Source organism: Chlorocebus sabaeus, chromosome X (genome assembly GCF_047675955.1).
Source record: "Chlorocebus sabaeus isolate Y175 chromosome X, mChlSab1.0.hap1, whole genome shotgun sequence".
Taxonomy (NCBI): Eukaryota; Metazoa; Chordata; class Mammalia; order Primates; family Cercopithecidae; genus Chlorocebus; species Chlorocebus sabaeus.
In genome coordinates, this window is record NC_132933.1 from 44,641,139 (window position 1) to 44,667,765 (window position 26,627).

Sequence of the window (26,627 nt, forward strand, 5' to 3'; positions counted from 1 at the left end):
ATCTAAGATTTACTCATATTTTAACATTTATAAAATTAGGATGTGTTTTATAATGTATGCTAATATTTATTGTGGTAGCTCATTATATTATTCCCCAATGCTGTTTTTAAACTAGTGATGCATCTTATAAACAATGGTGTCTTATGCAGAATATTTAGTAATTCATTGTGTGCAAGTGAAGGACACATACTGAGTCCTTACGATATATTATCAATATTTCGTGCTCCAGGCTGCCCTCTCTTCTTCTAAGACATCCTCAGTGTGTATCTTGTGTGAATTTGCAATCTCCTTAGGCCTAGGGACAACAGTAATACTGGCCAGTGTGCAGAGCCACCGCAGACAGGTTTGAAGAATACGTAAAAAGGAAAAAAATAAGATAGGAAGGAAAGATGTGAGGGGAAAGCAAACCAAAAAAAGAAAGAAACTAATCTTTGAAATTCAGAGCTAGTAGGACAAGAGAGGTTATTTTTACTTGTGATCAAGCCTTTCTTTTCTCATTTACTCACAAAAGAATGATGAAAAATGCACTTACACTTTTGAAAGTTAAATATCTAAAGTTTTGATATCTAAATTTCATCATAAGTTTAAATTGATACTGTGCCAGTATTAAGATATTAGCTATTGTCTCTCAGCTCCACACCCACTCTTCTGTATTCCACTTTGTAATAGTAGGGACTGGGAATTTGCAAACCACATTTCTACCTTGCCAGCTTTCATTTATGGTGTTTTGTGAATATTGATATCTAAGAACAAACTTTTATATCACTCTTTTAAATGCATCCAATATAATGATTTGAGATCTAACATTTACCATTATAGAAAATATATAAACTTGTCTTTAACAGTTGGAAATTATACATTGCTCCTTCTACATTTAAAAATTATATTTCCCTTCCACTTTTCTCACACAGTTTTATCCTAATGTAACATATTTTTATTTTTGAAAGTTTTTTATTGATCATGCTATCATATTTCTCAAAAATTAAAATTGAATACTTTTTAAAAACTTTTTGTGACTATAAGACTTTACATGTTAAACGTTTTATTTTGACCTGTTATTATTAATTCATAACTGATAAAAATATATATATTATAAATTTTTATATAATTATTACAATAAACTTTTATTAGAAACGTATTTCTTAGTAAGATAGATTAAAAGTGAATTACAGAGTTTGAGTTAATGGAGACATTAACAAAACTATTAATTTTTTATTTATGCAAAATAATGGGGTACATGAACATTTTTTGTATGTATATAATGCACAGTGATCAAGTCAGGGTATTTAGGGTATACATCACGCATGTACAATTTTTTTTTTAAGTATAGTCATCCTCTTCTGCTATCAAATATGGAATTAATTCCTTCTATCTTACTGTATGTTTGTATCCCTTAACCCACTTCTCTTCATCCTCTCCCTTCCCCACACATACCCTTCCCAGTCTCTGCTATCTGTCTTTTCATTCTCTGCCTCCACGTGTTCAAATTTTTAGCTCCCACATATAAGTGAGAACATGTGATACTTGTCTTTTTGTGCCTGGCTTATTTCACTTAAGATAATGACTTCTACTTCCAACCATGTTGCTGCAAATGACATGATTTCATTTTTTATATGGCTGAATAATATTCCATTGTGTATATACACCACATCTTCTTTATCCATTCATCCTTTGCTGGATACTTAGGTTGATTCCATATCTTTGCTATTGTGAATAGTGCTACAATAAACATGTGAGTACAACTATCCCTTTGATATATTATTTTCTTTTGGGTAAATATCCAGTAATGGGACTGCTGGATTTAACAGTAATTGTATCTTTAGCAAAACTGTTATTTTGAATTATCCCTTTGAATTTGCCTGTCAGAGGTTTTCATACTTCAAGGCAATGTGCAAGAGTATGACTCTTACAAGGTGGAGAAGGCATGACAGTGAAAGGAGATATGGGAAAGGAGATTGCCCAAAGCACATCTGCTAAAGTCAGATTGACTTTAGGAGAAAATACATATAAAAGTCAAGGAGTTGAAATTTGATTTTTAAAAAATTATGCCTCCGTGCATCTTGGAAATTCTTCATATATTCAAAGGGGTATGCTTATCTCAGACTGAAGATGACTGATAAAAGACTAATAGATCTCAAACCTGTACTGTCAGAATTATTTGGAATTTTTATACAATAGATTTGGCATAGGACTAGGAGTCTTCAGAAAATTCCCTAGGTTGAAAATCATTGATTTAGTCAAATTTATGCATTTAAAAAACTAGTTAAGAAAAACCTGACTGACTCACAGTCCTGTAAGAGTGAACAACAAGGGAAAATTTAAAAAGAAATGGATTTAGAATTGGCAGGTGTTGGATTCAAGTCTTACCTCCATCACTTTCTAACTGTGTAAGGTTTCAGTAAGTTATTTAACCTGTTAGCCAGTCTCTTTGTGTGTAAAATGAAAAAGCAGAATATTTCTATACTTTTTCTTAATCATAGTTGTGTAAATTAAATTAGACAATGGACATGAAAATGCTTTGTACATTATAAAGTAATTTAAAAAGAAAACTATTCTACTGCCTAATTTGGGACAGAACTGAAAATACCCGGTCTTATAAGGAAGAGAAAAGAAAGGTAAATAAAAGGAAGGCCCATAATGATGGAAGTATCTGGAGTATCTGGTTGCACCTGTGGCTGCCTACAGTGATGCAGAATTCTGGGATATAGTCTCCAAATTTTTGAAGAGAGAGTGATCCCATATACTCCCAATGCCCTCTATACCCTACAGTTATAAGACTTTAATAGACTAATGGTTCTCAGTATGTTTTATTTTTCTCCCAGACAGAAAAGCTTTAGTATTTAATCCATCTTCTCCGTCCTCTTTCTTACATTGTATAATCCTTCCACTAATTCAACACAGACTGCATTTATTCGATCAGGAGGTAATTGTTTCTTTAACATCAAAGTTACAGCTGCCTCTATCTTTGCTTAGTCATCAAGATACCTCCAATGTGATCCTTGTGTGAGCCCCAGCAAAGCCTCTGCAATCCAGGACCATTCCTAGGATCTTAGGCTCTGTCATGGCCTTCCCTGTGTCTGAGGCCTAAACTACCAGAGTCACGGTCTATTTATAGACTCTAAATCTGACTGTTCTTATTCGAGCAAATACATGGATTCCGAAAAGTTATAATTACATGCTGATAGCAGATTCTATCTTCTCTTTGCATTACATTTTTTTTTTTTTTTGAGACGGAGTCTCGTGCATTACATTTTTTAATTTCGTAGTGCTCAAAACTTCTAATGGTTCCTCTGTTGACCTGGTAGGTTAGGGATGTGAAGTTTAAAGTTTGATTATAAGACTGACAGTGTAGAGAGATTGAACAAAAAAGAAGAATTTTATAGGAGAAAGACTAGAGAAAATTACCTGAAGATATTAAATTAATTATTTAGATATTTATTATTCAATTAAATTATGGAAAGATAATTTAATTACTAATTTAATGAAGATTTGTCAGTTATAAAATTTAAAAATATGTAACCAAGTGAAAAAGAGAAAGAAAAGTGCAGAGGAAAGTTGAAAAAGAGAAAAAGGAAATATAAGTGGGAAAAAAAGAAGACAGAGAAGAAAGTTATTGGGCAAACCCTTACATTATTTGGTTTCATAAAATGACCTATGACCACTGACTTACATGTAAGTGAATATCCTTACTCTGGTGGGCCAGAACTGGCTGGCAGGTGTGGCCATATGCCTTCTAAAAGTAGGGAGTAAAGCTGACCTCCGGGGTCTCTGTTGCTGCAGAACCGTTTCCACAGAATGAATGGCCCAGCCAATGAGACCTCAGGAAGCTTCTCATCATAGAGATTCCAGAAACTGGGAGCCCAGACTATCTTCTTAAAAGTCTTTATGGAGGCAAAGGGGATAGTCAGTCTTAAAATAGGCAGCCCTGCTGGGAGTGGTGGCTCACGCCTGTAATTCCAACACTTTAGGAGGCAGAAGTGGGCAGATCACGAGGTCAGCAGTTCAAGACCAGCCTGGCCAACATGGTGAAACCCCGTCTCTACTAAAAATACAAAAATTAGCCAGGCATGCTGGCGGGCACCTGTAATCCCAGCTACTCGGGAGGCTAAAGCAGAAGAATTGCTTGAACCTGGGAGGCAGAGGTTGCAGTGAGCTGAGACTGCACCATTGCACACCAGCCTGGATGATAGAGGGAGACTCCGTCTCAAAAAAAAAAAAAAAACAAAAAAAAACACCACGCAGCCCCAGGTAAGACAATGGGACTTCAACATCCAAAGTCAAAATTCCAGGAAAAGAATTCATGGGGATGGAAGAGTCCTTGAGAGTGATTCAGTCCAGTGTCATCCCATCAACTTTGCTGTCCACCCCAGTATAGAGAAGATACATGGGAGCACTTTAAATGAAATGGATTTTGTACAGAAATGTCATACTTTATATAGCTTTAAATGACTCCAGTAATACTTTATAAAGCTAAGGTACTTATTTTAGGAACTACAAACTAGCATAATTAAGCAATGACCTTACTTTCTTTGATCTATGAACCAAGATTCTCTTCAGAACTTATGAACTTGATGAAGACCAGTTTCAAAGATGAGGTAACTATCTTCCATGAATCTTAAACACTGCACACTCAAGCAGCTGCTATACTGCAGAGAGCCCAGTGAAACTGTTTCATTAATAGCTAATCTAACTAAAAGTAAATGTGGCCTTTGTGAAATGATTTGCTTTAGGCCAAGAATTGCACTCATAAGAGCTAATTAATGCTTTTAGTTTAAGGTTAAATATTATTTATTTAAAAATCATGGTGAATATATTCAGTTGCCTTTGGCGTAGTTTTCAGTTCGGAAGCCCCAAAAGAATAGAGAGAGGCACTTTGGCCAAGGCTACTCTAGAACCCAACAGGATTTCTGAAACAAAAACAAAATGCACAGTAGGAAATTAAATATTGATTATCTCACCCAAGTCTTGGCCATGGGCTCTTTTATTTCCTTGTACATACAGGAGAGAAAAGCCTTCATAGATCTGAAGTGTTCCCTGCGGGCATTGTGGTGCATCCGTTGTCTGGCTGTGGCGTGTAATAAGAAATCCATGTGCAATAGAGGAGGTTCCAGGGGGACCTGGGGGACCTTGCAATCCATCTGGCCCGGGGGGACCATCCAAACCACGGGTGCCTATTTCCACGAAACCATCAGTATACAAGATTAAGTAAGCTCTGATCCACTCTTACGGTTATTGACAAAACATTATTACCTCATTTGACTAGTTAACTTAGTTGATATTTATAGAGTGTCTATAAAGGCATTGTCAGATATCATGGGCTAGGAGACAAATAAAATATGCTTATTTGGAGAGTCTGTATGTTATTTAGTCTCTCGTTGTACTAAAAGAATCTGAACTCCATGACCAATTTTCAGCCTGCTGTTTTGTTCATCAATGAGAAAGGAAGGGTGTGGTTGCCATCAATCTACCAGCTTCATTGCTGAAAAACATTTTCCTTTGAATCTGTCTGGGGAAATTATTCTCAGGCATACATTTTTGTGTAGAGAACAGGCAGGGCATTCTAAAGAAGTATTTTCAAAATGCCCATTTTCAATCTACCACTGGCTTCCCTTCTTGATTTAGCCTCTTGGTTTGAGTTCATTTAATAATTTTCTGTATACACGGGCCTTTGGACAGTGTGTGTATAAATTTTCACTTTAGGGAAACTTCACAGAAACTCTTGTGATGAAGATGACACTAACTCATTATTGCCCTAGAAACATAGCATTAATGAAATGGCAGGGCATTGACTCTAGGAAGGCTATAGGTATTACCACTTTGCCTTGCTGCCACTGATATTTGAAATACAAACTCTTTATGTTTATTTAGAGTTATATTTATATAATCTAGAGTTGTTAACATATATTACTGATCTATATAATGTATGATCCTCTATTTCTATTTTAGAAATCTTAACATTAGTGTATTTTTTATATCAAGTTGACTCAAATTCTTTTTGGAAGTAGACTGAGTACAGATTGAAAATCTAATAGATATCAGACTCAGTATTATCAGGAGCACCTATTAATGCTCCTAATATCAATTTATCATCTCAACATGAAACGTCACCATGACTCTTAAAGGTCTATGGCAATCATTTAAACTGTTCGTTTATATTTGCTGCTCTTTATGAAAGAAATTACAGCCTGCTGTGATATTTTCAAATGTGGAAATATTAACAATAATTTCAAGCAAGGGATTTAAATCAACATATTGAAAATTTGCTGAACAAGTAAGTACAGTGAGTGCCTGGAAAATTCTCATTGTGAGAAAGAACTGAGTTTTCCACTGCTCTAAACACAAATAAAAGTAACCTTGTATGCTTCTCTTATAGTGACAAATCTCCTTATTATGTGCTTTGCTATTTTCCCCAGTTCCATATTCACCAGTCAGCTATGCTAACATCAAGGGAAGATCTCACAGCTCTAAGTGGAGGCCTTACGTCCAGAGGTCTCCCAAACTCAAAGACTTTCCCCTCCACCAACAGCACGTTTTACTTGTCTTACCTGGCTGTCCTGGCAGACCTGGGTCTCCTTTGCGCCCTCCTGCACCATCAAAGCCAGGGAGTCCATTGCGTCCAGGATCTCCTGGAGGGCCAGTTGGACCTACAGGAAAATAAATGAGGTATTCAAATATGAGTAGAATATTCTCACATCTGGACAGATATAGGGGACAAAAGATTCTCCAGACACTGAATTCCCAATTTGGTTTTGTCTTAAATCTAGAAAAATGAAGAGATAACTCAAGTCCAGGACCAAAAAAGCCAACAAGGATTTAGCTTTAGTTTTAAATAATCCATTTGCTTCTGGGATGCTTTTAATGGAGTTGTGTTCTCTTGGTCTTCAGAATCAGACAAGAATGTAAGTCCCAACTTTTGTTTACCATCCCACCATAAGTTACTGCCAGGTATACTTTGTTTTTAATAAGACTGTCACTTGATTACTTAATAAGAGCGAAAGACTGAAGTTAGTTCTTGCTTTCTTTTATAATGATTAATGAAAGTTGGCTATAAGCATAGAGTAAAATGGCCACCTAGACACCAGTTTGTTTAAAAGACAAGGGGCTTCACAGTGGGAAACTGATAGCCCAACAAATCAGCTTTCAATCTTTCTGATGGATGATGTACAGAAAGCACCAGATCTTAAATACATTTTCATTTCATTAATTTCATTAATTTTTTTAACATTAACTAGTTGTTCAAATTGGAACAGCCAGAGGGGCTAATAGTAACCTGACATGGTCTAAAAGAAATTCAACCATGAGAAATTCACACTTTCAAGAAAAAGGAAAATGGAACTTGTGGTGGTCTGCTATTCTACTAGTTGCTTAGACTCCTATTGTCAGAGACAACCTCTGACATGTAAAGGAGAACTAGGGAAATGTTCTCCAATGAATAAGCCTTAAAAGAATGATCTGCATAGGAGTGGTGAGAGAGGGCACCCTTGTCTTGTGCCATTTTCAAACGGAATGCTTCCAGCTTTTGCCCATTCAGTATGATATTGGCTGTGGGTTTGTCATAAATAGCTCTTATTATTTTGAGATATGTCCCATCAATACCTAGTTTGTTGAGAGTTTTTAGCATAAAGGGCTGTTGAATTTTGTCGAAGGCCTTTTCTGCATCTATTGAGATAATCGTGTTTTTTTGTCATTGGTTCTGTTCATGTGATGGGTTACGTTTATTAATTTGTGTATGTTGAACCAGCTTTGCATCCCAGCAATGAAGCCGACTTAATTGTGGTGGACAAGCATTTTGATGTGCTGCTGGATTTGGTTTGCCAGTATTTCCTTGAGGATTTTCGCATCGATGTTCATCAGGGACATTGGACTAAAATTTTCTTTTTTCTGTGTGTCTGTCTCTCTGCCAGGTTTTGGTATCAGAATGATGCTGGCCTCATAAAATGAGTTAGGGAGGAGTCCCCCTTTTTGTATCATTTGGAATAGTTTCAGAAGGAATTGTACCAGCTCCACTTTGTACCTCTGGCAGAACTTGCCTGTGAATCCGTCTGGCCCTGGACTTTTTTTGGGTGGAGGGTATTAATTACCGCCTCAATTTCAGAACTTGTTATTGGCCTATTCAGGGATTCGACTTCTTCCTGGTTTAGTCTTGGGAGGGTGTAAGTGTCCAGGAATTTATCCATTTCTTTTAGATTTTTTTAGTTTATTTGCATAGAGGTGTTCATAGTATTCTCTGATGGTAGTTTGTATTTCTGTGGGATCGGTGGTGATATCCCCTTCATCACTTTTTATTGTGTCTATTTGATTCTTCTCTCTTTTCTTCTTTATTAATCTTGCTAGTGGTCTATCCATTTTGTTAATCTTTTAAAAAAACCAGCTCCTTGAACTGCACAAGATGGCTGAATAGGAACAGCTGCAGCCTCCAGCTCCCAGTGTGAGCGACACAGAAGATGGGTGATTTCTGCATTTCTAACTGAGGTACGGGGTTCATCTCGTTGGGGTGTGTCGGACAGTGGGTGCAGGACAGTGAGTGCAGCCCAACAAGCAAGAGCCGAAGCAGGGCGAGGCATTGCCTCACCCAGTAAGTGCAAGGGGGAAGGGTATTCCCTTTCCTAGCCATGGGAAACTGTGACACACAGCACCTGGAAAATCGGGTCACTCCCACCCTAATACTGCACCTTACCAAGGGTCTTAGTAAACAGCACACCAGATTACATCCAGCACCTGGCTCGGAGGGTCCCACATCCACGGAGCCTCCCTCATTGCTAGCACAGCAGTCTGAGATCTAACTGCAAGGTGGCAATGAGGCTGGGGGAGGGGCGCCCACCATTGCTGATGCTTAAGTAGGTAAACAAAGTGGCCAGGAAGCTCGAACTGGGTGGATCCCACCGCAGCTCAAGGAGGCCTGCCTGCCTCTGCAGACTCCACCTCTGGGGACAGGGCACAGCCAAACAAAAGGCAGCAGAAACCTCTGTAGATGTAAATGTCCCTGTCTGACAGCATTGAAGACAGTAGTGGTTCTCCCAGCACAGCGTTTGAGATCTGAGAATGGACAGACTGCCTGCTCAAGTGGGTCCCTGACTCCCGAGTAGCCTAACTGGGAGACACCCTCCACTAGGGGCAGACTGACACCTCACACCTCACACGGCCGGGCACACCTCTGAGATGAAGCTTCCAGAGGAATGATCAGACAGCAACATTTGCTGTTCAGCAATATTTACTCTTCTATAGCCTCCACTGCTGATACCCAGGCAAACAGGGTCTGGAGTGGACCTCGAGCAAACTCCAACAGACCTGCAGCTGAGGGTCCTGACTGTTAGAAGGAAAACTAACAAACAGAGAGGACATCCACACCAAAACCCCATTTGTACATCACCATCATCAAAGACCAAAGGTAGATAAAAACACAAAGATGGGGGGAAAAGCATTGCAGAAAAGCTGAAAATTCTAAAAATCAGAGTACCTCTCCCCCTCCAAAGGAATGCAGCTCCTTGACAGTAACGGAACAAAGCTGGACAGAGAATGACATTGACGAGTTGAGAGAAGAAGGCTTCAGACAATCAAACTTCTCCAAGCTAAAGGAGGAATTACGAACCCAGCGCAAAGAAGCTAAAAACCTTGAAAAACATTTGACGAATGGCTAACTAGAATAACCAATGTAGAGAAGTCCTTAAACAACCTGCTAGAGATGAAAACCATGACACGAGAACTACATGACAAATGCACAAGCTTCATTAACTGACTCGATCAACTGGAAGAAAGGGTATCAGTGACTGAGGATCAAATGAATGAAATGAAGCAAGAAGAGAAGTTTAGAGAAAAAAGAGTAAAAAGAAATGAACAAAGCCTCCAAGAAATATGGGACTATATGAAAAGACCAAATCTACGTCTGATTGGTGTGCCTAAAAGTGACGGGGAGAATGGAACCAAGTTGGAAAACACTCTGCAGGATATTATTCAGGAGAACTTCCCCAACCTAGCAAGGCAGGCCAACACTCAAATTCAGGAAATACAGAGAACACCACAAAGATACACCTCGAGAAGAGCAACTCCAAGACACATAATTGTCAGATGCACTAAAGTTGAAACGAAGTAAAAAAGGTTAAGGGCAGTCGGAGAGAAAGGTCAGGTTACCCACAAAGGGAAGCCCATCAGACTAACAGCAGATCTCTCAGCAGAAACTCTACAAGCCAGAAGAGAGTGGGGGCCAATATTCAACATTCTTAAAGAAAAGAATTTTCAACCCAGAATTTCATATCCAACCAAACTAAGTTTCATAAGTGAAGGAGAAATAAAATCCTTTACAGACAAGCAAATGCTGAGAGATTCTGTCACCACCAGGCCTGCCTTACAAGAGCTCCTGAAGGAAGCATTAAACATGGAAAGGAACAACAGGTACCAGCCACTGCAAAAACATGCCAAAATGTAAAGACCATTGATGCTAGGAAAAAACTGCATGAACTAATGAGTAAAATCACCAGGTAACATCATAATGACAGGATCAAGTTCACACATAATGATATTAACCTTAAATGTAAATGGGCTAAATGTTCCCATTAAAAGACACAGACTGGCAAATTGGATAAAGAGTCAAGACCCATCAGTGTACTGCATTCAGAAGACGCATCTCATGTGCAGAGACACACATAGGCTCAAAATAAAGGGATGGAGGAAGATCTACCAAGCAAATGGAAAACAAAAAAAGTCAGGGGTTGCAATCCTAGTCTCTGATAAAACAGACTTTAAGCCAACAAAGATCAAAAGAGACAAAGAAGGCCATTACGTAATGGTAAAGGCGATCAATTCAACAAGAAGAGCTAACTATCCTAAATATATATGCACCCAATACAGGAGCACCCAAATTCATAAAGCAAGTCCTTAGAGACTTACAAAGAGACTTAGACCCCCATACAAAAATAGTGGGAGACTTTAACACCCCACTGACAACATTAGACAGATCAAGGAGACAGAAAATTAACAAGGATATCCAGGAATTGAACTCAACCCTGCACCAAGTGGACCTAATAGACATCTACAGAACTCTCCACCCCAAATCAACAGAATATACATTCTTTTCAGCACCACATCACACTTATTCCAAAATTGACTACATAGTTAGAAGTTAAGCACTCCTCAGCAAATGTTAAAGAACAGAAATTATAACAAACTGTCTCTCAGACCACAGTGCAATCAAACTAGAACTCAGGACTAAGAAACTCAATCAAAACCGCTCAACTACATGGAAACTGAACAACCTGCTCCTGAATGACTACTGGGTACATAATGAAATGAAGGCAGAAATAAAGATCTTCTTTGAAACCAACGAGAACAAAGATACAACATACCAGAATCTCTGGGACACATTTAAAGCAGTGTGTAGAGGGAAATTTATAGCACTAAATGCCCACAGGAGAAAGTGGGAAAGATCTAAAATTGACACCCTAACATCACAATTAAAAGAACTAGAGAAGCAAGAGCAAACACATTCAAAAACTAGCAGAAGGCAAGAAATAACTAAGATCAGAGCAGAACTGAAGGAGATACAGACACAAAAAACCCTTCAAAAAAATCAATGAATCCAGGAGCTGGTTTTTTGAAAAGATCAACAAAATTGATAGACTGCTAGCAAGACTAATAAAAAATAAAAGAGACAAGAATCAAATAGACACAATAAAAAATGATATAGGGGATATCACCATCGATCCGACAGAAATACAAACTACCATTAGAGAATACTATAAACACCTCTATGCAAATAAACTAGAAAACCTAGAAGAAATGAATAGATTCCTCGATACATACAGTCTCCCAAGACTAAACCAGGAAGAAGTTGAATCCCTGAATAGACCCATAACAGGCTCTGACATTAAGGCAATAATTAATAGCCTACCAACCAAAAAAAAGTCCAGGACCAGACGGATTCACAGCCGAATTCTAGCAGAGGTACAAACAGGAGTTGGTACCATTCCTTCTGAAACTATTCCAATCAATAGAAAAAGAACGAATCCTCCCTAACTCATTTTATGAGGCCAACATCATCCTGATACCAAAGCCTGGCAGAGACACAACAAAAAAAGAGAATTTTAGACCAATATCCCTGATGAACATCGATGCAAAAATCCTCAATAAAATACTGGCAAACAAAATCCAGTAGCACATCAAAATCTTATCAATCATGATCAAGTGGGCTTCATCCCTGGGATGCAAGGCTGGTTCAACATATGCAAATCAATAAATGTAATCCAGCATATAAACAGAGCCAAAGACAAAAACCGCATGATTATTTCAACAGATGTAGAAAAGGCCTTTGACAAAATTCAACAGCCCTTCCTGACAAAAACTCTCAATAAATTAGGTATTGATGAAACATATATCAAAATAATAAGAGCTATTTATGACAAACCCACAGCCAATATCATACTGAATGGGCAAAAACTGGAAGCATTCCCCTTGAAAACTGGCACAAGAAAGGGATGCCCTATCTCACCACTCCTATTCAACATAGTGTTGGAAGTTCTGGCCAGGGCAATCAGGCAAGAGGAATAAATAAAGGGTATTCAATTAGGAAAAGAGGAAGTCAAATTGTCCCTGTTTGCAGATGACATGATTGTATATTTAGAAAGCCCCATCATCTCAGCCCAAAATCTCCTTAAGCTGATAAGAAACGTCAGCAAAGTCTCAGGATACAAAATCAACGTGCAAAAATCACAAGCATTCTTACACACCAATAACAGAAAAACAGAAAGCCAAATGATGAATGAACTCCCTTTCACAATTGCTTCAAAGAGAATGAAATACCTAGGAATCCAACTTACAAGGGATGTGAAAGACCTCTTCAAGGAGAACTACAAACCACTGCTCAATGAAATAACGGAGGACACAAACAAATGGAAGAACATTCCATGTTCGTGGATAGGAAGAATCAATATCGTGAAAATGGCCATACTGCCCAAGGTAATTTATGGATTCAATGCCATCTACCTGACTTCAAACTATACTACAAGGCTACAGTAACCAAAACAGCATGGTACTGGTACCAAAACAGAGATATAGACCAATGGAACAGAACAGAGCCCTCAGAAATAATACCAATACCACACATCTACAACTATCTGATCTTTGACAAACCTGACAAAAAAAAGAAATGGGGAAAAGATTCCCTATTTAATAAATGGTGCTGTGAAAACTGGCTAGCCGTAAGTAGGAAGGTGAAACTGGATCCCTTCCTTACACCTTATGCAAAAATTAATTCAAGATGGATTAAAGACTTAAATGTTAGACCTAAAACCATAAAAACCCTAGAAGAAAACCTAGGCAATAACATTCAGGACATAGGCATGGGCAAGGACTTCATGTCTAAAACATTAAAAGCAATGGCAACAAAAGCCAAAATTGACAAATGGGATCTAATTAAACTAAGGAGCTTCTGCACAGCAAAAGAAACTACCATCAGTGTGAAGAGGCAACCTACAGAATGGGAGAAAATTTTTTCAATCTACTCATCTGACGAAGGGCTAATATCCAGAACCTACAAAGAACTCAAACAAATTGACAAGGAAAAAACAAACAACCCCATCAAAAAGTGGGCAAAGGATATGAACAGACATTTCTCAAAAGAAGACATTTATGTAGCCAACAGACACATGAAAAAATGCTCATCATCACTAGCCATCAGAGAAATGCAAATCAAAACCACAATGAGACACCATCTCACTCTAGTTAGAATGGCAATCATTAAAAAGTCAGGAAACAATAGGTGCTGGAGAGGATGTAGAGAAATAGGAACACTTTTATACTGTTGGTGGGACTGTAAACTAGTTCAACCATTGTGGAAGACAGTGTGGTGATTCCTCAAGGATCTGGAACTAGAAATACCATTTGACCCAGCCATCCCATTACTGGGTATATACCCAAAGGATTATAAATCATGCTGCTATAAAGACACATGCACACGTATGTTTATTGCGGCACTATTCACAATAGCAAAGACTTGGAACCAACCCAAGTGTCCATCAATGACAGACGGGATTAAGAAAATGTGGCACATATACACCATGGAATATTATGCAGCCATAAAAAGGATGAGTTCATGTCCTTTAAAGAGACATGGATGCAGCTGGAAACCATCATTCTCAGCAAACTATCGCAAGAACAGAAAACCAAACACTGCATGTTCTCACTCCTAGGTGGGAAATGAACATGAGAACACTTGGACACAGGAAGGGGAACATCACACACTGGGGCCTGCTGTGGGGTGGGGGAAGGGGAGAGCATTAGGAGATATACCTAATGTAAATGATGAGTTAATGGGTGCAGCACACCAACATGGCACATGTATACATATGTAACAAACCTGCACGTTGTTTACATGTACCCTAGAATATAAAGTATAATAAAATAAAACACACACACGCAGAAATAAATAAAAATAAAAATAAAAATAAAAATAAAGAAAATCTGAACTGCTGGGCCACTCTGAAGTATCTTGAATTGAGGAGCTTAGGTGAAGAAGTCCTGGTATCAGTTGGGGGCCCTTCAGATGAGCTGCCACCTTGTGACTGTCCGTCAGGGACATCTTTTGGCCATCCCTGGTTAGAGTTGCCATGTGGGTGACAACTAGGAGACTTTCCTTGAATGTGCCCCCACAGATGCATGGCTGGGATGGCGTAGATTCTTTCTGTTTCTGGCAGCGCTGGCGCAGGATTAGGATTTATGAGGTTAAGATTAACGGTGACAACAGTAGAAAATCTTTACCTGATAATACATTTTTTATTTTGTAAAATCTTTATTGCAATATAATTCACATTCCGAATAATGTACCCATTGAAATTGTGCAATTCAGTGGTATTTAGTGTATTTACAGAGCTATACAACCATCACCACCCTCTAGCTATTATCTCCGAATCCCCACTTTTCCCTAGCCGCTAGAAACCTTGGGTCTACTTTCTGTTTCTGTAGATTTGCCATTCTGAGTATTTCATATAAATAGAATCCTACAGTTTATAGTGCTTTATGACTGGCTTTTTTCACTGAGGATGACGTTTTTAAGGTTTGTTTATATTGCAGCTTTTGTGGTACTTTCCTTTCTCTTTACTGATAAATAATATTGCACCCTGTGGATAGGCTACAGTTTGCCCACTCATCAGTTGATGGGCATTTGGGTTGTTTCCATTTTTTGTCTATTCCGAATAATGCTGCTATGAATATATATGAACAAGTTTTTGTGTGGTTTTATTCCTCTTGAGTAGAACTGCTAGGCCTGTTAATATGTTTTTAGTCTTCTGTATATATATGGAATATTCACCTGGTGTGAAATGGTTTTTAAATGCAATCAACAATCTAAAACCTCCAGTTATTTGTGGTTTCCTTTTTTTTTTTTTTTTTTTTTTTTTTTGACACAGGGTCTTACTGTGTCACCCAGGCTGAAGTCCAGCAGCATGATTTGGGTTCACTGCAGCCTCGACCTGGGCTTAAGCAATCCTCCCACCTCAGCTTCCTGAGTAACTGGGACTATAGGTGTGCGCCACCACGCCTGGCTAATTTCTGTATTTTTAGTAGAGATGATGTTATGCCATTTGGCCAGGCTGATCTTGAATTCCTGACTTTAAGTGATCTGCCTGCCTCAGCCTCCCAAAGTTCTGGGATTACAGGCGTGAGGCATCATGGCCAGCCCAGGCACTCTGCTGACTTAAAAATATTTTTAAATAATTCACATTATTAAAATATTTAAACCTAGTTATTCTTTTCTTTGCTGAGACCACTTAGAAAATTATTATTTTTTATATATGAATGTGATGACTTTTGACACCATATTTAGGTGTTTATTTATAATTTATATGTATGAATTTTACATACCCTAGAATTGAGTGTAATAGTGATAATATTTTTAAAAGTGGAAAATTTTAAGATATAGTATGTTGCAAATTATTAATAAATGTTTCTATTCCAAAAAAAAAAAAAACAGCTCCTGGAGTCACTGATTTTTTGTGTCTCTATCTCCTTCACTTCTGCTCAGTTCTTAGTTATTTCTTGCCTTCTGCTAGCTTTTGAATGTGTTTGCTCTTGCTTCTCTAGTTCCTTTAATTGTGATGTTAGGGTGTCAATTTTAGATCTTTCCCACTTTCTTCTGTGGGCATTTAGTGCTATAAATTTCCCTCTAAATGCTGCTTTAGCTGTGACCCAGAGATTCTGGTACATTGTGTCCTTGTTCTCATTGGTTTCAAAGAACTTATTTACTTCTGCCTTAATTTCGTTATTTACCCAGTAGTCATTCAGGAGCACGTGGTTCAGTTTCCATGTAGTTGTGCAGTTTTGAGTGAATTTCTTAATCCTGAGTTCACTCCTACTCAACGTAGTATTGGAAGTTCTTGCCAGGGCTATCAGGCAAGAGAAAGAAATAAAGGTATGAAACAGAAAGAGAGGAAGTCAAATTGTCTCTGTTTGCAGATGACATGATTCCATATTTAGAAAACCTCATTGTCTCAGCCCAAAATCTCCTTAAGCTGATAAGTGACTTCAGCAAAGTCTCAAGATAGAAAATCAATGTTCAAAAATCACAACCATTCCTATACACCAATAATAGAGAAAGAGCTAAATCATGAGTGAACTCCCATTCACAACGGCTACAAAGAGAATAAAATACCTAGGAATACAATTTACAAGGGAATTGAAGGAACTCTTCAGAGAGAACTACAAACCACTGCTCAGGGAAGTAAGAGAGGACACAAACAAATGGAAAAATATTCCATGCTCATGGATAGGAAGAATCAATATCGTGAAAATGGCCATACTGCCCAAAGTAATTTATAGATTCAATGCTTTCTCCATCAAGTTACTATTGACTTTCTTCACAGAATTAGAAAAAACTACTTTAAATTTCATATAGAATAAAAAAAAAAAGAGCCCGTACAACCAAGATAATCCTAAGCAAAAAGAACAAAGTTGGAGGCATCACACTACCTGACTTCAAACTATACTACAAGGCTACAGTAACCAAAACAGCATGGTACTGGTACCAAAACAGATATATAGACCAATGGAAGAGAACAGAGGCCTCAGAAATAATGCCACCCATCTACAACCATCTGATATTTGGCAAACCTGACAAAAACAAGAAATGGGGAAAGGATTTCATATTCAAATGGTGTTGGGAAATTGGCTAGCCATACACAGAAAACTGAAACTGGACTCCTTCCTTAAATGCCTTATACAAAAATTAACTCAAGATAAATTAAAGATTTAAACGTAAGACCTAAAACCATAAAAATCCTAGAAGAAATCCTAGACAATACCATTAAGGACATAGGCATGGACAAATACTTTATGACTAAAACACCAAAAGCAATGGCAACAAAAGCCAAAATTGACAAATGGGATCTAATTAAACTAAGGAGCTTCTGCACTGCAAAAGAAACTATCATCAGATTGAACAGGCAACCTACAGAATGGGAGAAAATTTTGGCAATCTATCCGTCTGACAAAGGGCTAATATCCAGAATCTACAAGGAACTTAAACAAATTTACCAGAAAAAAACAACCACAACCCCATCAAAAAGTGGGCAAAGGATATGAACAGACACTTCTCAAAAGAAGACATTTATGAGGCCAACAAACATATGAAAAAAAGCTCATCATCACTGGTCACTAGAGAAATGCAAATCAAATCCACAGTGAGATACTATCTCACGCCAGTTAGAATGGTGATCATTAAAAAGTCAGGAAACAAGAGATGCTGGAGAAGATGTGGAGAGAGAGTGCTTTTACACTATTGGTGGGAGTGTAAATTAGTTCAATCATTGTGGAAGACAGTGTGGTGATTCCTCAAGGATCTAGAACCAGAAATACCATTTGACCCAGCAATCCCAGTTTGGTATATACCCAAAGGATTATAAATTATTCTACTATAAAGACACATGCCCACATATGTTTATTGAAGCACTGTTCACAATAGCAAAGACTTGGAACCAGTCCAAATGCCCATCAATGATAAGACTGGATAAAGAAAATGTGTCACATACACACCATGGAATACTATGCAGCCATAAAGAAAGGATGAGTTCATGTCCTTTGTAGTGACACAGATTAAGCTGGAAACCATCATTCTCAGCAAACTAATACAGGAACAGAAAACCAAACACCACATGTTCTCACTCCTAAGTGGGAGCTGAACAATGAGAACACATGGACACAGGGAGGGGACCATCACACACCTGGGCCTGTCAGCGGATGAGGAGCTAGGTGAGGCATAGCATTAGGAGAAATACCTAATGTAGATGACGGGTTGACGGTGCAGCAAACCACCATGGCACATGTATACCTATGTAACAAACCTGTACTTTCTGCACATGTATACCAGAAATTAAAAGTATCATAATAATAATAAAGATGATCTGCATTGGTACCTGGTAAACCCTGAGGTCCTTGGGGTCCTGGTAGACCTTTTAACCCAGGTTGTCCAGGGATTCCTGGAGGACCAGCATCTCCTTTGATTATGATACTCTGTCCTGAGGGACCAGGTAATCCAGGAGGACCTATGAGGCAAAACACACAAATTTGAAGGGAAAGAGAAAGGTTACAAGAAATGGAAGCCAAAGTGATCTAAGTTCAGGACAAGAATTGGTGTGAGAGAAACCAGTTTTTGAATTGCTGCCATATCTAACAGAAATCTGTTTAGGAAAACTAAAAATTGAAAAATAACTTTCAACTGAAAAATAATTTTATTAGGGTCAGTGTAAAAAGTAGGCATATCATCCCTATTTTCAAACTTCGAATATTACTCACTTACTAGAAAGTCTCATCCATTATAAATCTGTGAACACTGGTGTCAGGGGAAGACAATTTTACTCCCTTACACATCCATTCTGACTCCAACATCATTTGCAGTTTTTGCTTGCTGTGCTTGTCAAGGGACCCTTTGATCTACTAGGGGAATTTAGCAGATTCCCTATTTCTCAATTTATAAGAAGCTTCTATAAGCCTCTTAGCAAAATGAACTATTTTAATATCAAAAATACTTTTAAAAATTCACATGTGACTTGCTCTTGTGATCTGTTCAATTGAATTTGGGGAAGTTAGTATAGAAGCTAATGTCAAGGAAGTGTTTTTGTTGATCCTGTATCTATCTTAACTTTAAAAGGTCTGCTATCAATATTATGTTAATAAAATAGAGAATGTAAGAGATTAGTAAATAAAAGGAGAGCCTTGTTTATTTTCCCTCAGTTGTTGGGGACTTAGCCTCCAACGGTCTGGCTGAAAGACAGAATGAAAACTTTCAAATTCTTTTTTTTTTTTTTTTGAGACGGAGTCTTGCTCTGTTGCCCAGGCTGGAGTGCAGTGGCCGGATCTCGGCTCACTGCAAGCTCCACCTCCCGGGTTTACGCCATTCTCCTGCCTCAGCCTCCCAAGTAGCTGGGACTACAGGCGCCCGCCACCTCGCTTGGCTAGTTTTTTGTATCTTTTAGTAGAGACGGGGTTTCACCGTGTTAGCCAAGATGGTCTCGATCTCCTGACCTCATGATCCGCCCGTCTCGGCCTCCCAAAGTGCTGGGATTACAGGCTTGAGCCACCGCGCCCGGCCAAAACTTTCAAATTCTTTAAAGCATCTAAGTATCAGGTATAACTATCTTCAGGAACAAGTCTTACCTGGAGGACCAGTAAGTCCCGGTTCCCCCTCAGGACCAGCTGATCCAGGTATTCCACTGGGTCCTTTCATGCCTACACAGAAGGTACATACAGTTTCATGGCAAAGCAACAGGGCTACAACCTTTACCCAGTCAAATCAGAAAATGGCTGTCTTGTCCCAGAGGAGTTTAATATAAAGGGAAACCACAAAAATCCCTTCAAATACCTGGGAATCCTGGAACACCAGGGAGACCAGGATCTCCTTTCATTCCATTGAGACCCGGCCGACCAGGATTACCCTGAATAAATAAAATCATTAATGTTACAAAAAAATTGCAGTGAGGGGAGGAAGGGGAGTGAGGGCATAAGAATTGCATAGTGGCATATAGCACTGTTTCTAGAGTCAAACTTCCAAGACTATAATCTCAATTTTGCCTTATATTAGCTTGTGTGAATTGAGTTGATTATTTAACCTCTTTGATTCATAGTCTTCTCACCTCAAATATAGAGAAAATAACAGTATTTACTTCATAGGGTTGTGGTGAGAATTAAATGAGACAGTGCATATTGTTAAAATATACCCCTGGCTGACAGACAAAATGAACTTCCCATGGCTAACTGAGGTGCGCAAAGTTAAAACGCAACCAACTGGCCATGGCTGGGTAAGGGAAATGTCACATAGCTTGTGTTCTTGTAAAGATGTTGTAAAAGTGTCACAGGATCTCCCTTTCTACAATAGAGTCAAGCCACTGCGAAGATAAACTGTGGCTTGAAAACATCCCCTGCCCACTGGCCACTTGAAAGAAACATCTGGCAGACTTCTGGCTTTGGTCTTGGAAATCACCTGATCAGGGCTCAAGTATTTCAATCAATCAGAACTGATGAAGTCTGTATCCTTCATTTGCATAATTGGACCTGATTGAGAACGTGGGTGAGAACTTTCCCTTAAGCCAAATCCTCCCTTTGTTCTTCAGAGATCACACTTTCACTTGTACTGAAAGCTGTGCCTTCCCAATCCACAGATTACTTTTTATAGAAAATAAAGCTCTTCCTTTTTCTCCTGCAGAGCTCATTGTCTTTTGCTAACAATACTAAGTGCTTAGAAGACTGATGTATGCTGTGTACTTAATGAAAGGTAACTATTATTTTATTCTTTCTTTTTCTTTCTTTTCTATAGAGATAGGATCTCACCATGATGCCCACGCTGTCCTCAAACTCCTAGGCTCAAGCAATCATCCCACCTCAGCCACCCAAATACAGGAAGAATATAGAATAGCACGATCATACAGGAGGCTATTGCTCTACTTCAAGTGCAGGACAACAAAGCTTATATTCGTAAGAATGAAAGAGGGACAAGCCTGGAGCATCTTATTATGGAATAATATTTAAAAGTGCTAAAAAAATAGTTGGAAGGAAGTACATATCAGAAAAACATCAAATTCAGTTTGAAGGGGCTTCCAAATCTGGAACAATGAGAGCATCGAAATAAGTAATGACAGTTTAGAAATTGTAAATTAGTGGAAAACATGGGAAAAAATGAGTCCAAAATGATAAGAAATGCATAAGTAAACCAGAGAGAAGGGAAGGCTCTTGCTTACAGTAGAACTGACTAGTAAATGTGGAGGCAGTGCTAGAGTTGAAACAATATCATTTTGCCACTATCCCAGTAGAGATTGGTTGAGGCAAAATCATTAATAGATGTTAGATCTAAGGGAAATTTTTGATGAGGAGTGGTATATTTGCACTATCTTAATATGCCTTCCTACAGTTTTACTAGTTGCAAGGAAAAACATAATGATACAGTGGAGAAACTGAGCAACAACTTGACTGGATGATCAAAACTAAAATCACAAATGAGGGGCAGATAGACATCATGGACCTCCTTATCTGTTAGCCTGAGAAGGACACAGCATCACTCATGTAGTATTCCAGCTGGGGATGCATAACCTGTATCTAATTATGAATAAACATCAGACAAAAAAGGAATATTCTATTTTAAAATGGGGGTGGGGGTACAATTGTTTTTAAATGTTGAGGTCATGAAAAAAAGAAAATAGACTTAAGAACTGTTCCAGATTAAAGAAGGCTAAAGAGATATGACAATTAAATGCAAAACATGACTTGGCCTGGATCCTGTACTGGAAGGAGAAATGCTAAGAACACTATTAGGTCACTGGACCCGACTGGAATATGAAAGATAGAAATTAATGTATATCTATGTTAAATTTTCTGAAGTTAATAAGTATACTGTGGTTATATAATTAAAAAAAAATTTAGAGACAGGGTCTTGCTATGTTGTCCAGGCTTGTCTCAAATTCCTGGCCTCAAGCAACCTTCCTGCCCCAGCCTCTCAAGTTGCTGGGATTACAGGCTGCAGCCAAGACATTTGGTAAGAATTTTATAAAATATAAACAATCCCATAGCTTTTCATTGTCATCTTATAATAACACATGAGAATATTTTTAATCTTAAGAAATCTGCATTAAAATATTTAGTAGTAAAGGGGTATAGCAGGTGAAACTTATTCTTAATTGTTTCTGGAAATACGCATATTTATAGGGAGTGAGTAGAGAATGAGTAAACAGAAGTAAATTTTTAAGTCTAGGTAACTGGAAGAATAGTGATGGCATGGGAAAAAAGATTAGACTTTGAAAAGCTTTAAGGACCACTACTTTAAATACTTTTTTCTGCCATAAAGCAGTCTTCAGAATTAAAAGACAGTCCAGATTTTGTTGACTGCCAAATCCACCAGCAATCATCTTGACCGAATGGAGGCAGTTTTGAGAACCCATAAAGACGAATGTGACTCTCTTCTCTGAGTCACTCAAACCAACATAGAAAGCACATGAGTGGATGTGCTATTATTCTCTTGGGTGAAGATGGAAACCCAGTGTCTGTTTTCCTCAGAGATACAAAGCAGAATTGTGCAGGGGAGCTGACATTTGACCCTAACTTTATCTAATTTCAAAGCCTAAAAGATTCCTCTGTTTACCATAAAATGAAGGCTACTCAAATCCAAATATGAATAAAAAAAGACTCCAGGTAAAGTATATTTTCAGGAACTCTTTGACTATAATACAGCAAAGCCCCTTTAGGAGACTATAGGAAACTTGCCTTCTACTGTCTTTTTAATTCACCAGTGAGCCACGCATAGAACCTTGTCTAGTGAGTGTTAATTAAAATGATGCAGCTTAGAATTCACATTTTGAATACAAACACCCACATTCTTTTCTCATCACATATCTACTCCCATTTCCTACCTGGAGTCCTGGTGGTCCTTGATCTCCTTTCAAACCAGGCAAGCCAGGTAGCCCAGGTTGGCCTGGGTTTCCCTTCTCTCCTTTAATACCTCCATTTCCAGGGAGACCTGGGGGACCTTCTGGACCTGGTAGACCTTAATAATCCACAGCAAATGACCACATTTCAGTATAGCGTAAGAGTAGCATGAAAGTCAGGCTTTTAAAATATCAGTCATCTTCCTATTAGTTTGCAGAATAAAACCCAGACAACATTAAAACATATAGACCTATGCTGATTCCCTTTGTAATATAAATTGGACTGGATTCTTTTTGTTATTAATACTGACTTGCAGATTCTTTTAGTTTACATTTTATAATATATTAAATTCAATAAAATAACATCTAAAGAAAAAGACTCATGACTTAACAATGTGTGGTTCTGTAATCCTTAACAAAGAGTTTGACTTAAAGTGAAATTAAACAGAAACTGTAGGGCACTTTCTCAAATTGGAGCATGCATCAGAATCAAATAGACAGTTTGTTAAAACAGATTCCTGGGCCTACCCCAAGAGTTTTGGATTCAGTAAGACCTAGGAGACTGGTCTGAAGGTAGTGAGTTATCTCAATTGATCGTTCAGTTATAGATTGAACTCCTTGTTCAACTCTTTCCTCCCTTCTTGTTACTGCACTTGACCAGCCTTAAGAATAAATAATTTAGAAAAAAGAGACTTAGGAGAGACCCAATAATTTGCATTCTAACAAGGACTTTGTGGAAGCTAAAGCTGCTAGTTCAGGGACCACACTTTAAGCATCACTGCTGTAGGGCAATCAGAAATTCAAGCCATTTTGTTTCATTGTGATTAAAATCAAATTGCTTTATTTGTAAGTAGTTACATTTATTCAGCTTTTATTACTACGCAATGCAGATAGTAATTTAAGTAAACTAATTTCATTTTAGTGATATGCTTGATACATAGGAACTTTTTTAAATGTTAGAAATTTATTGAATCAATAAAGTACCTTAAAATTCATTTTTAAAATGTTTTCATATTCTTTACATTTTAAATATTTTTCAAGAAAAATAAAGAATTCGGTACGTATCTTGTGAATAAACAAAATAATTTAAAACAGGATTTTGCTTAGCATTTTTACTTATGCTATGTTTTTAATTTGTTTTTCTGAATAAACATAACAGGTCCATTAAGCAACCAGGGAGATCTTATCATTGGTCAAGTCTTTTGTCACCAGGTGGCAAATAGGTGCTACTTGCTTGCAGTGTTCAGTGGCTGAGGCTGAGACTAAGTAATCCTGCCTTAAGAAAATAATTACAAAACCCTAAATAATGGACAGCCAATAGTTAGCATTTACACCTTCTCTCCTCTGGTCATTTCCGATTTTATTGATTTCAACAAAAAATGAAGATATGTAGGAATTATTTTTTAAGGAACTATAATAGGCACTTGTTATGAATTTAGAATAGAGTTCATTCTTATATATGGACAAAAGGTTGTCTTTTTAATCTAAAATAAAAATCAGACTTTAGTTTCGTTTCCAATACTCTTAAGATTCAGAATCAATGGCAAAATACTAACAAGGCAGAATGACACCATGATTAAGAACACTAGACTTTGGAGCTAGAATGCTGGGTTACAAATCCAGCTCCATTTGTTACTAGCTGTTTGACTTCAGTAAGATTATTAATCTCCTTGGCTTCAATTTTTTCTTCTATAAAATGGAATTAAGAATAGCACCTACTTTAGCAGGTTGTTCCAAGGATTAAATGAGATACCATGTAAAAATTACTTAGCACAGTGCCGGGTACAAATTGTGGAAAGGCTTTTTAAAATTATTATTATTATTTTCTTTATTAGTAAAATTGAAGATAAAAACATATCTTAAAATATGAGGATCTTTTTAATCTTTCAGGTATTTCTATGTAATTTTATAATATAACATGACTCTATCTGGCACATGAGAAAGAGGAAGGAGATTTACAATAGTTCAACAACTGTTTTATCGTCAAACAATTTAACTCATATAGGCACCCCAGCCTGGCAACCAGACAACACAGAAATTCCCTTCTCAATCATAACGAAAAGGTTTAGTACATTGTACATTTGAAAAAAAAAAAAAAAAACGTAACTTCAGTGTTCTAAGTAAACTTGTTAATTTAATCCATAATGTATGATTTGCACTAGAAATTAAGTAGCAAATCAGAAAATTATGAAAAATAAATAAACTGTGAATCAACCTAATAACAATAACAAAGTAAGATGGGAAAAAAAGAAACCTTTTATGACTCTCTACTCCATTTTAAAGGTTATCAGAACACTGTATCATCTGAAATAACCTAAGGCACTGCTCTTTTTGAAATTTAAAAAAAAATGGGAAATTTGCATGTTAATTCAGACCTGATGTTTAGAGTCCTTCAAATTATGAGTTATTAATTACATAAAGAACATATAAGTTGTATTTTTAATTGTATTCAATAGTATATCTCTGCCATCACTGAAAATAGCCATAAATACACAGATCAGGGCAATCTGAGAAAATAAAATTTTGAGAAAATAAAATCAATATTCAGAGATTACAAATGGGTCATATGCTTGCCTAAATATTTTAATGCAGTCTTGAAGGTAAAAATAAGTGTATTTCCATTTAAAATTCAACATGTCTTTATGCATTGATTACTTATTATAAACAATTGCAAACACAAAGACCCTAACGTCATTTGAAACTTAATTATAATCAAGTCACATTACCTTCATCAAAATGTTAAAACCCCAGCTTGAGGATAACAGCACTCTTCAATGACTTCTGAATTATAGCAAAAAATTGCATTTCTCTTATCACACACACAAAGCATTAAAAAAAAAAAAAAAAAAAAGAATTGACCAGTGAAGAGTCTAACCTTGAAAACCTGGGAAGATCAGAGTTCACCAAAGCCCAAAGATCGATGTTAGCAGTATCAGACATCACACAGTACAAAATAAGATTATGAGTTAGAAGTGGTTCACATTATAGTACAAGTTAAAACAATAACGTTCTTTGCCAGCATTTCTTATACTTACAGCATAATCAGTATGCAAACAGAACCATACAGAATTATAGAGAGCCAAACTTTTTCAAATAGAGCTTATTCTAAAGGATAAGCTGTTGTTCTTTGTTAATCCAGAAAACAGAAAACTCTACTGAAGATATCATGTTAACACTGCTACTGTGGCTTTCCAAAAATTAGCTTCTCAAAACATTAAAGTTGGCTAGGTAGTACCATTTCACCAACGGCCTTCAAATTCCTTTAGCAAAGGGGTAATTTTGGATTAATGCTGAAGTTTATCTTGGCTTGTGTTATCTTTTAATAAAAACACCAGGTGTCAATTTCTTGATATGCTCAGACTGCTTCAAGAAGATACAGTTGACTTTAAAGGCCTCATTGGCAATAAATATAAAGATCACGGGTGATAGAATAGAAAAATCAAAACACGAATATACAATGACCATTACCAACTGTACTTTTGTTTGTATTTGAAAAGCATTTCATGAAGCCACATTCTGATTTTTTTCATAATTAATCAGGAGGCTTTCTTATTACTATTTATTCAATTATTATTATCATTATTATTTGGAAGGAGTCTCACTCTGTCACCCAGGCTGGAGTGCAATGACGTGATCTCAGCTCACTGCAACCTCCACCTTCTGGGTTCTAGGGATTCTCCTGGCTCAGCCACCCGAGTAGTTGGGATTACAGGCACCCACCACCGCGCCCAGCTAATT

At 37.4% G+C, this 26,627-nt stretch overlaps 1 protein-coding gene across 4 annotated transcripts in view; it reads right to left on the bottom strand.

The window, feature by feature from the left end:
* Window positions 1–26,627, bottom strand: part of COL4A5 (collagen type IV alpha 5 chain) — a 280,778-nt gene that overhangs the window by 4,916 nt on the left and 249,235 nt on the right. For 3 of the 4 annotated variants that reach the window (XM_073013468.1, XM_007992530.3, XM_073013467.1), the window contains exons 43-48: window positions 22,875–23,008; window positions 19,841–19,913; window positions 19,636–19,707; window positions 18,396–18,524; window positions 6,546–6,644; window positions 4,959–5,171 (exon numbers count right to left, since the gene is read on the bottom strand). In XM_073013468.1, coding sequence (XP_072869569.1) covers window positions 4,959–5,171; window positions 6,546–6,644; window positions 18,396–18,524; window positions 19,636–19,707; window positions 19,841–19,913; window positions 22,875–23,008 — 720 coding nt within the window. Of the gene's footprint in view, window positions 1–4,958; window positions 5,172–6,545; window positions 6,645–18,395; window positions 18,525–19,635; window positions 19,708–19,840; window positions 19,914–22,874; window positions 23,009–25,615; window positions 25,699–26,627 lie in introns of those variants that run through there. The other variant, XR_012091918.1, reaches the window with a different exon arrangement.